Genomic DNA, 12,588 nt, shown 5'->3' with positions numbered 1-12,588 from the left:
TTGCAATTGAAAGTTGAAAAATAATAATTATAATTTGTAATGAAATATTTGAATTTTTTTTTTTAAATTCTACTTTATATATATATTCTGAAAATATTTATTGTTAGTTAAAACTCTCCTTGTATGTCAAATTATAGAAAATATTCTATAAAATAACCGAATTTTCTATATATTAAGCAGCAAATTTTCAAAAAAAGTGCACGAAATGTATAAACAGATCTCCAAACGTCGTGGGGACACTATGTATATAATGAGAATAAAAATAAAATGGAATCCTTTATAAGTATAGAAACAAATCTTTTTTATAAGCTCAACTTGACACGAGGACTTTGCAATTGAAAGTTGAAAAATAATAATTATAATTTGTAATGAAATATTTGAATTTTTTTTTTAAATTCTACTTTATATATATTCTGAAAATATTTATTGTTGGTTATAACTTTCCCAAACTACTCTTGTACGTCAAATTATAGAAAATATTCCATAAAATAACAAAATTTTCTCTATATTAAGTGGCAAATTTCCAAAGAAAAGTCCATGAAAATTATAAACAGATTTCTAAACGTCGTGGGGACAGTCTGAATAGAATAACAATAAGATGGAATACGAATACGAGAAGAAAAAAGATTAGATAGAAAAAAATCTCTTTTTAATCCCAACTAGAAAATTGAGGAACAATTATAATTTGTAATCAAATAATTGACTTTTCTTTCAAAATCCTACTTCAGATATTTAAAAAATATATATACATAGTTCTCTCCAACCTCTGGTAAACAACCTGTATACATTAAATTATGGAATGGAATGAAATAAAATCATTGATAAGAAAAAATATTGAAAATACATGAAAATTACTATTATTAGAAAAAAATAATTGACTTTTTATCTAAAAAAAAAATAATATCTAAAAGTTCTACAGAGTCTATAAGCAAATTTTCATAATTTATGAAACCTTTTTGAATATAATTTTTAATGACCCCTTGAATCATCTTGGAAAGATCTATCCGTCTTGAACCTTTCTCAAACAACCCGTATTCCATAAATTACCAATTTGGTATCACATTAATTCCCAATTAGAGAGTAATATAATATAAAATAACAAATAAAGCCGTGAGCAGTAGAGCTCCATCACGAAAGTCGAATTTTTCGTCGAATGAAGAATTTAACTAATACACAAACAAATCTTTCCATAAAATGAATTTCTTGGTAATGATATCAATTCTCAATCTTATTTCTTTATGTGGAAAATTTGCTATTCCTCAATAACTTTCCATTTCATAAGTTAACTCTCTCTCTCGAATGAAAATTCATAATTTCAATAGACTCGGTGGTCTCGAACCCTCTTGTTCAATTCCAATTGACAACAAAGAAAAAATTGTCATAATGACAAGAAATTTCGAAAATGGGAAGTAAAAAAAATCACCCTAGCAACGATCATACTCGTATTATTCAATAAATAGGAGGCGGTCCAGTTCAACAATTACAACGATCAAAATGATTTCGGGCGTTTTGTGCTAGAAGAACTGAAGAAGAAAACTTTGAACTTCAGAAAGACAATTCTTCAACATCACCCCTACTTGCATGCGTAGTTCGAACCCTCTAGTTAAATTTTTTCTGGCCAAAAAATGAGAAAATATAACAAAAATGACCATAAAATGGAGAGGGAAAGTTTCGACCTTAGACAGGAAATCATCTCGCAACTAATTGAACCTACATGTGAAATTTCATTTTTCAGTCGCTTTTCGTTTGACCTGCAGAGGTGAGCAAAGGTCAAAAACCACTTTTTTTGCACTGATACCCCTCGAAATATTCATTTGTTTTCAACCAAACTCTAATAACATCAATCCGCCGCCAAAAAAGCCATGTATGCTAATTTTGAACCAACTCGGACCCATAGCAAACCAATTTGGTATCACATTAATTCCCAATTAGAGAGTTTGTATAATATAATATAAAAAAAATCCTCGATTAAAATAGAAACAATTTCTTTTTGAGTAGAAGGTGTTATTGAAAATAAACAATAATTAAAAAACAATTTCTTTATTTCAAAAAACATTCATAATACTTATGCATACTTTTAGTAAAATAATAAATTTATTTAGCGTAAAATGTATATAAACAAAAAGAACTGTACAAATAAATAAACATTTGAATTACATAAATAGAATGAACATCATATCCCATTATAAACAATTATTACCAGCGATCTGTTGACAACATATATAACATTCAAACTATGAGTATTTTATAGAAAATGGAGGAAGTTTTCAAGTAATGTCGGTTCTGTTGGCTCCCAGACATCTTTTTTCTAAATTACGAATATATTTTTTTCTCTAGTAGCAAATCTAGTATCGAAATAACTACCAACGGAATATTTTTTAAACTATCCTTTTAGCAATAGCAGCAACTAAGGTTTCAGCGATAAGGATGTTTCGAGAAAATATGTGATCTCCCTATTGTTATATCTTGTATAATATATCCCGATAGTTGATCTATCCAACCCAGGATTGTACAGCAGGACCTCTTTAATCCGAAGCCGATACCACACGATGCGTCCAATGCTTCCAACGTTGAACGCTGGTATGATTAGACGCATCGAGTGGTCATTCGACGAATGTCTTCCTTTCAACGTTAGCATACAACGAATATGCTGTTAAAAATTTTCATGACATATTCATGGATATTATCTAGAAGAGAGATTTATCCGCAGAGTAAATCTGGTTGGTATTGGAAAACGATATCAGACGAAACGCTGTCATCTGTCTTAGAAGTTAGAGAGCCCTAGGTTCTAAAGTTTCCAAATAAAGACATAACTTTCATGCCCTGTGTGAAAGCTGCTGGGACGCAAAACCTGTCTTTGTTAGCAATTCGCAAAGTACAAAAGACACGTGCATCTGTACGAAAGCTACCAGTACATTACATGGGTGACGAGACCTATATTTCAAGAGTGGTTCAAAGGATACTTTATCCCTGAAGTTGAAACATTTCTATCTAAGAAAAACGTATCACTGAAAGCGATCTTGCTTCTAGATAAAAAAATATAAAGGTGAATTATGAGAAAACATTTTTGCTTCAAGTTTCTAAAAATTAACATCAATTGAATGTGAACTCAATAATAAAATCTTGGACTCCCTTGTGGTCTCAATTAAATATTGAAGAATATACAGACGATGACTTTAAAACTGAAGATGAGACTCCGTTGAGAGATGTTTTTCTGAAGCTGAAATTAATAGCTTTTTATTAAACAATGCTGACCTAAATGAAACTAAAACTCTTACTGATGATGAAATAAGAAGCATTACTAATTGAATCGCGGTTTCTGCCTTAAATTTTAATATATATGGGTTGACCAGAAAATTACTTTACGTTAGTTACGAGACAAAGTTTTTTTTCTTATATAAACATTTTGATACTATTAGATACATAATTCATAAAAGCATCTATTAACAGAAAAACTCGTGAAGGCTCAAAAAAATCCGATACAATAAAAAACTTCGCAATTCCAGATCCCCATTTTGTTTAAAGCTAACGACAGTCCGTGTTAATTTACTTGTATTATATTTCTTCAATTATTTTCTCGAAATATAATATCTGGCCTCTATGTCTATCCTTATTAAAAAAAACAGGTTAAGTCTTTATTGAAATTACGAAATTTGCGAATTAAGACTACGATGTACCCTATAGATTGTGCTACAATCCAAACGCTGCATGAATCCGAATGTTCTGATTGAAGAGATCTTGATGTAGTTTCCAATCCTTTTATTAACTTCTAAATGTCAAATTTTCCAAATGTATATGTTAATTTGATTGATTTTCATTTAAATAAAAAGATGAGACAAATTTTAATCAACGAAATTATTCCCAAATCCAAATTCGTATTTTCAACAACAATAAAATCCAAAACAAAATTTTTCTGCAACAAACAACACTTTCTATGATTTCTTTTATAAGGCTTGTAAATACTATTCATGGTTTGTTTAAATTATTGTTCTGTTTTTTGTTCATTTCTAGTTTCAAATCGATCATGCTTTGTAGGACTTAGTATCAGTAAGATTATTTATTGATGAGTAAAATCAGACGCCATTTCCCAATTAACACTACAGCTCGGTATAAGCCTTGGCCTCCTCGACAATTCGCCTCACAACTGGTACGCTCTTCACCAAAGTTCCTCATCTTCTCCATCCTCTCACATTCGTTGTTTGTAAGTTTTTGTGAACTTGATCAGTCCATCTGATACGGTGTCGGCTTCTTTTTCTACTGCTGTATATTCATGATCCTCTTAGACATCCGCTTGCTCTCCAAACCATCTCAGCCTATTGGCTTTAATGAATCGGACGATGGCTGCTTCAGTCATTCTAATTCCTCCATATACTCTTTTGATAATTTTTCTTTCGTATTCTTCACCGTGTTTCGCCTGGAACCCGAAGCGTTTCGTCCAGTCGACCGAAGTCATTTTCGCGAAACCGTTTCGCGCAGTACAACCCGAATTTATTGTAGTTACAAATTATTGCAGTAATATTTGTAGGTTTTTTTTTTATTTAAAATTAACGTGCTCGGCTACTATGGCCACTTGCACGGGAGCGGTTACAATACATTAAATATGAAATGGTTCATTGATACAAGTATACAATATGAATACACAGTAACACAATTGTTCTATAGTTGGTGGTTCAGCTGTACATCTTTGAGAAACTGAAGTAGAGAGGTAATTTGTTCCGAGTTGTTAAGGACTTCATTGTAGTTCTGGCTAAGCCGAAACTGTTGTCTTTCGACGGTATATTTGCGACACTCGGTCAAAATATGCTTCATGGTTAGGTACGAGTTGCAGCTGGAGCAAAATGGTCTGGCAGTAGTAGTCATAAGATATCCATGAGTAAGTCTTGATTGGCCAATTCTTACTCTTCTAATCGCAGTTAAGTCTTGCCTTGAGAGACCAGCGAAGATAATAGGTTGGTTAATTTGTAGGTTTGAAAAGTATTTCTCATGAAATCGGTCTCAACATAAATATATTGTAACAAGTCTAGATTGGTTTTACTTTCTTTTGTCGATTTTTGCTTATATTAACACGTTGAATGCCAAGGCCATTTTCACAATTTTATTTAATGGCAGTGAAAATACTGATTAAATACAAAGTTATCACTGAAAGGTAGGAGCCAAAATCACATCGGAGAAGTTAATTATTTGGTAGTTGGCAGTTAACGTGTTAATATAAAGTGATCTATTATTCTAGAATGTTATGGTTGATAGAAGTTGTTTATTTTAGAAGAAGAATGTCTAAATTTCAAAAAAAAAGTTATAAAACTTGATTTTTTCCTTCAATAAGATGTCTGGTACAAGTTATACAAAAAAAAAATTCAAGTGGGTTTAGTTGGATGTTTGGATTGCTTAATATTACAGTTAATATTTTGTGTATCAATACAAATCCAAAGAAACAAAATTGCAATGACATTACTTGAAACGTGCTATTTTCTAAAGTAATTATATATCAACAAGGAGCACACAGAATATGGATATACTATGTGGCAGGCGCGCGTTTAAAAAGTGAAAATATATAGATATTTGTATCATATACTTTTTGATATATCGCGTAAACAAAATAAAAATTTGAGGTGTTACGAAATGGCAAGGTAAACGGTAGTAGATAGGTATGGATATCGTTCAACACAGATCAGTCACAATGATATATTTTTTTTGTAAGTAATCCGTAAAAGCAATACAACATATACGATTAATAGTTTTTTTTTAATCACCCTACCTAATATAAATTCGTTCTTTCAATTTTAAATTATTAAAAAGTTTTAACTGGACTATATTTACAATTTTTTGATACCTCTAAATTTCATTTCGTTTTTCAATCGTGTAGCTCAATTATTTTTTCACTAAATATAAATGTAGCGCTATAATGACTTTGCATTTTCAAGAAACAAAATTCAGCAACACTCGTCTAATAGAGTGAAAACACTGGTTGAAACATGCTACGAAATACGAGGGAAATGAGTTTACGAGGTCTGGCTATTAAATAACGAGACTGCACGCCTAGAGGGCGCCCTAGACGGGCGAAAAACTAGTAGTGCGTTGGTTGTCTAGATATCTTCTCTTGTCACGTCCCAAAACACGCTTCCGTCACTATTATAGTATTTATGCAGTAGCGGTTTGAAACGAATGTGTTTTTTTCTCGTGACGAAAAATAGGAGCAACGTATCGATCTCAAATTTCCCGTTAAATTGAAAAAACCTCCGACTGAGTGCTATAAATTGTTGCATGAGGCCTACGGGGACCAGTCTCTATCTCGTGCGCGTATTTTTGAGTGGTGTAAGCGCTTTAGCGAGGGCCGAGAGAGCAAAGCAAAATTCAAGGCAATGTTGATAATTTTTTTCGACATTGACGACTGAATGGGTTCCAAAGGGTCAGATTGTCAACCAGACTTACTATTTGTCAGTTTTGGCGAGCAACTGCGAGAACGAGTTCGTAAAAAACGACCCGATTTTGCACCAGGACAACGCATCTGCCCATAAGGCTCTATCTGTGAAGCAGTATTTGGCCAGTAAGCGTACTCCAGTTCTCGAGCATTCGTTGTACTCACCAAATTTGGCACCGTGCGACTTTTCTTTGTTTCCGAAGATAAAATCTGATTTGAATGGGACCCGATTTAAATCGGTAAAGCATAAAACGGCAGAGCTCCTAAAGATCCTCACCAGAGAAGACTTCCAGCACTACTTCGATCAATGGAAAAAACGTATGGAAATGTGTGTGGCGAGGGAAGGGGAGTATATTGAAGAGGAGCATTCGAAACCCTGTTTCGTTACCAGCCTCGTTATTTAATAGCGAGAATTCGTATATGGGAGAGATAAATATAACCAAATATCTTATCAGTAAAAGGTTCAAGAATTCGCTTTATACTGAGTGAATTTAGCATTATCACGAAAATTAAATATCGCTAAAATTTTATAGCTAGAATTGCCAATATAAAATGTTTTCTCAATCACATTCTTCAGTTCTAAATCCTGTTTTTTTAACACATATTCCTATGATAGAGTTAGCTAAAGCGGACACTGTTTTAAAGTGATCAGTTCCATCAATTTTCATTATATACTGAACACACTGTTTACACCAACACTCTATGGTTTTCATAAAAATCGATAATTAAGATGGAACTTCACTTCAGTCTCTGAAGACGATAACTTGGTTATCGAAACGCGTGCCAGACAGTATAATTGTTAGTGTTGGTGTAGTGTAGTGTAAACAGTGTGTTCAGTATGAATATGATCAACGTTTCCAGAAATTCCAACTTAGTTCATTATATTCTCTCTGCTTCATTTCTAAAATGAAAATGGCGGGGAGTGTCTAAACATTTTCGGAAATAATTGTTTGTAATTTCAAAATTACTTGATGAATTTATGAACGGCAGATAGAAAAATAATCTGAAAATAAATAAGATAAATATGGCGCCATATTAGTATCATGGTAACCTAACCTAACCTAACCAAATATTATTCATGCCTTGGACAATTTTCCACCTTTTTGTACATCGCAAGCTGTTGAAATTTTCAGTAATGAGCTCTGATATTTAATTCTGTAACTTCAATTCTGTCATATATACAGCTGCGTCCTTTTCAACTTTTCACTTTTCCTCCATTAGAGATGCTCCATCTTCTCTTTAACATCTATAAATCGATTTTAACAAACTTGGGAATGTTTAAACGAGGAGTGGTGGGGGATATCCGAAAATTTTCGGTAATAAGTGTCAGTAATTTCAAAATGGCTGAATAGATTTTAACAAACATTGTGTTGTTTAGAAGGGAAAGTAGTAGGGAGTGTTCGACCTTTTTGGAAATAAATATCAGTAACTTCAAAATAGTCGAACGGATTTAAACAAATTTTATGACCTTTAATGGTGTTTTTGTGGTTTATCAACTTTAATTCGAGCGGATTCATTTAGATTGCTTGTACCGCAATAAGAGAGCAATTAGCGACAACTACAAATAAAATGGATTTTCTCAAAAAAATTGGATACAATGACGACTTTTATTACTACGGCATGGCAATATCTCTCCCCTAACCTAAAATATTACTTAGAGAAAATAAAATGTCAACTCTTTTTCAATACTCATAGAATTCCCGCCGACATTTTGAATACGGACAAGTGACATTTGATAAATGAGAAATTTGAGGTTAAGTGCTACCAACTGTTAATTTTTGTAGTAAATTTTTCATTTGTAGCAGTTTTTTAGCGATTGAATCAAGTATATCAGTGAAACTTCATTAGAAACAACTTTTATATAGTAATAAATTAGTTGTATCAATATTCCTTGTTACTGTTTTTAGATTCAGAATTTAATTTTTAGATATATGTAATGTAATGTAATTTAACACGACCGTTCTGCTTACAAATCGAAGTTTTAATATAAAAATCAATAGCTGGTAAAACTTAACACTGTGTCAAATGCCACTTGTCTTTGGTTGAAAAGAGGACGTTGTTTATAACCTATTAGTATTACTTTTTAATAAATATTTTTATAAAGATGCGCCATAGACCAGTTACATAGATTATTACTTCTCCTAACCTCGACAGCAAAAATGAAGGAGCTAATGTCAACTAGCGGAAATATTCGATTTCCTTTCTCAAAATGAAAATAACTGATTTTCCAGAAAGCGATTGCACTTCATTCATTTCCAGTATTAGAAGAAGATAGAAATATTACTTTCTGCTTCTTTTTTTAGAAATTGATAAAATCGATAATTGGAATTACAATAATCGAAAATATTAAAAGCAGCCAAGGGCATCATACATAGTTTTGATTTTGATATTAGTAATTCTTGCCACTTTCTCGATCATGGTCTAAATATAGATTCGAAAAAGAATCGAATTTACGTGAGCTTAGAGCAATGTCAATGCTAGTTAATACTTTTCAAAAAATGGCAATCAAATTTCAAGAATGCGAAAACCATTTTGGAAATTTAAAACTTACAGTATCTTCTTTAGGCTTCATTAGTCATAATTTTTTCATTTCGCATTTTTGCGACAAATACTTTTTGTGCTTCATTTGATTGGCCATCCTGTATAATAAATCTTCTCACCACATCACCTACTCCATCTTAAGTAGTCGACATTTTGGAAAAACGTTCTGATCTAGTTATCCTATCCGAATTTGTGGATTACTGTAATTTTTATTTCAATATTCATTCTCCACTTTTTATTTGTTGTTTCCTACCATCCTTTTAAGATATTTCCCAGTAGGTTTGCTGCTAGTTGCTTTATCAGCATGTATAGATATAATTGCTGTTAGGAAACTACCTTGTGGTCTGGTCTGCAAGGAAGTATCTATCTTCAAAATAAAATTCTAAAAGGCAATAAAAAGGAGAATCTTGCTGCTACTTCACCTAATCCTTTTAGGATAAGTAAAATTGCCAAACATCTATTAGGACAGAAGTCAGAATTTTTGATTTGTCTTCTTAAGACGAGAAAAATTCAAACAATAAATCAACAGATAATTTAAAGAAATGAAGATGTCATAGAGATACACAGACCTCTACGCAATATACAAGTTACCAGACTATTAATGGAAGGTGGTGACTGAAGCAGATATACAGAGAGCCAGGAAACCTTAAGAAATGGTAATGTGCTACGGCGAGATACTCTTTTTGATTCATGACACTGATTTGAGCCTCTGCTAGATACTTGGACACCATGAAGTGGAAGGGAACAAATAGTTGGATGCTATCGACACAGAAGTGGTTGCATAATATCCAGAGCGATTTGGTCAAGATAAAACAAAAAAAAAATAACGGATGATGACATTATACTGTACGTACAAGTCTCTATAAATAGGGAGTGATAACAGGTGAGTATTGCAAAGAATTTGGAGGAGAAGAGATGAGCATCTTCATTAAAATGGTAAAAGATGGGAGGTTGGTAGTTAATTACGTAACTTAACCTATCAAGATTCTTTGGAACAAAATAAAAATCTTTTCAGATCCTTATAAAACAATTTAAATTAGATTTTCGGCTACTTTCGAGGACAAAGTAGTGGTAAATGTATTTGTATGGTTTATGACATAATCTTTAAATTATCTTGTTCGAGTTAATATGTAATTTAGATAATAAAATGATAAATTTATGTAATTATAAATATTCTTGTTTTAGGTCTCTTCACAAAATTTAACATTTCGACTTCTTTTAGTCTTCATCAAATGTCAGATATTGATACTGACGCATTTTGATAAATAGTCGAAACGTTAAATTTTCATCTGTCTTTAAAAAATTATAAAATAAACTTATTTTAACTCTGATATTTGATGAAGACTAGAAGAAGTCGAATTTTCAAATGTTCATCAATCTTAAAAAAAAATCAAGAACATTTAGAAACATATCAAAAAGTCTAACAAATAAGAAATTAAAGAAATTTATAACGATAAATACTACCGAAAGAGCAATGTTTATAAATGGATAATTATTCCTTAGATACCTGGTTATATTGTTTGAAAATGTTTCTTGAAAATTGTAAGACTTACACATTTTCATTTGTCTTCTCTATAATTATGCAAAATATATACAAAGTCAGTCTGAAATGGATTTTGCGAATCAATAGTCAGTCATGTCAAAAATTATAAAAAGAGTTTGATTGAGCAAAACCCATTTTAAACGTCTAAATCACATACATATAGGTAACATATTTTAAATAAATAATATACATTTTTTTTGGCATCTTTGAAATTCTTACACAAATAGACTTTGGTATAAAAAGGCTTACTTTGTAAGCTTTTTTTTTCTTTTTGGTACATCACACTTAGTTAATTGAAATGATCCACTTTCGTGTATTTTTTTTTTCACTAGCATATTTCGGAAAAGTCGAACCACCAACGGTCTCTGCATGTTTTCCTCAGATCTCTTTTCCTTCGACGTTTCTTCGTCGATTCCACTTGCTTCTTCACAAATTTGATGTTGTAAGGATCTTCGGCTAATTCCGGATATTGTTGGACATCGTGTATATATTCACCTTCGAAATTATTAACGTAACCTAGTTTCGAGAGCTCCTCCAATTCGCTTATGCTCCAATCAACACTACAAGTAAAACCATTCTTGTAACATTCTTTTTCTTTGTGCCAAGCTTTTCTGATAACCGATAATTTGGCGTGATGCAATAATCTCTGTTTTTCTTTTTCCACTGTTGTACCGTAACGTAAATTGATAACCACATTCGATCCATGAATTTTCACGTCAAAGTAGTTGGTGCCGCTTCCGTTTTCTTTGGCTATTTCGTGGAAAGTTGTATTGACTTGACCCTGAAGTCGTTTCAGTTGTCCTGTAGATTTAAATTTACATTTACTGCATACATTTTCGTGAAAAAATATACAGGGTATTTGAAAATTCATGCGAAAGAATTCAGTTACTCTTTGTACATAGAATTTAGCGCCCTGTGTAAACTGTTTCCAAACACAACAATTAATTATCGAAAGGTGCATTAGTGTCATTGTTAGTGTTCATTTATATATAGGGTGTCCCGCATAAGAACCAATGCAAATCAGAGGCGTATACAGGGCCAAACATATAACAATTGGGGTAATTTACATCTATATCAAGTTTCATCCCTGTGAAGTTATAGAGATTCAAAGTAGTGCCGAATTTTGGAAAAAAAAATAATTTCTTTACAACATAAATACTGTAGGAGACTTTTGATTGCATTAAGTAATGGTAAGTAGAAGGAGATCGAATCATTATGGGGGGATAATTAGGGGTGACCTAACCTTAAAAGTTCACAGAAATTTATCTTTTCGTTGATTTGAGAATTTTTATTTTCATATCATATTATAATAACGGAGTTGCGCCGCAAAAATGTTCTCTGGATTCTATTATTGAGGTGAATCATTCCCCATAAGTCTTCTTGCTTCCTACAACAACTTTTCCCTCCAGTTCCTAGTTCTTACTTTGCTAGGTTCATCATCTTCCTCTATCAACCATTTTTAACTACTAAATCGCCGAGCTTTGATTATTTTACATCTTTGCCGTTGAGTTAGTCAGTTATTTCTTGGTTCTTATCTATATGCCCCTTCATAATTCTTACCGGTCCCATTACTGTTCTCATAATATCTTCTCTCGTTCTTCTCAATTTTTCTTCATCATTTATTGTTAGTGTCATTGTTTCAGCTGTGTACACCATTACTGGTCTTCTTTTTTCTTCTTGTAAAGCTTATCCATTAATGGATGTTCGCGACCACATTTTTCATGGCTTCTCTATCTCTAGCGGTATGGATTAATGTCTGAATATCTTGTATACCCGTCCACTGCCTCACGTTCCGTAACCATGACATCCACTTCCGTCCCAATCCTCTCTTACCTTCAATCTTGCCCTCGACTATCAGCTGAAGGAATTGATATTTATGGCCTCGCATTATATGGCCAAGATATGCGATCTTTCGTTTCTTCACGATGTTAAAGAGTTCACGGTCTTTATTGATACGCCTGAGAATATCCTCATTCCTCACTTTGGCAGTCCATGGTATCTTCAGGATTCTACGATATACCCACATTTCGAATGCCTCTAATTTGTTGATGTTTTTTACTTTAAGGGTCCAACCCTCCATCCCGTA

The 12,588-nt window shown here is 32.4% G+C and overlaps 1 protein-coding gene across 9 annotated transcripts in view; it reads right to left on the bottom strand.

Annotated features, from left to right (window-relative positions):
• Positions 1-2,024: 2,024 nt before the first annotated feature.
• LOC130446940 (teneurin-a) overlaps positions 2,025-12,588 on the bottom strand; it is a 556,419-nt gene continuing 545,855 nt past the window's right edge. For all 9 annotated transcript variants that reach the window (XM_056783483.1, XM_056783489.1, XM_056783488.1 and 6 more), the window contains one exon: positions 2,025-11,303. In XM_056783483.1, coding sequence (XP_056639461.1) covers positions 10,831-11,303 — 473 coding nt within the window. In that variant the 3' untranslated portion in view covers positions 2,025-10,830. The remainder of the gene's footprint in view (positions 11,304-12,588) is intronic.

Source organism: Diorhabda sublineata, chromosome 7, assembly GCF_026230105.1.
Source record: "Diorhabda sublineata isolate icDioSubl1.1 chromosome 7, icDioSubl1.1, whole genome shotgun sequence".
Classification (NCBI taxonomy): domain Eukaryota; kingdom Metazoa; phylum Arthropoda; class Insecta; order Coleoptera; family Chrysomelidae; genus Diorhabda; species Diorhabda sublineata.
The sequence above is the reverse complement of the archived record's forward strand: the minus strand, read 5'-3'. Positions and strand labels throughout refer to the sequence as shown.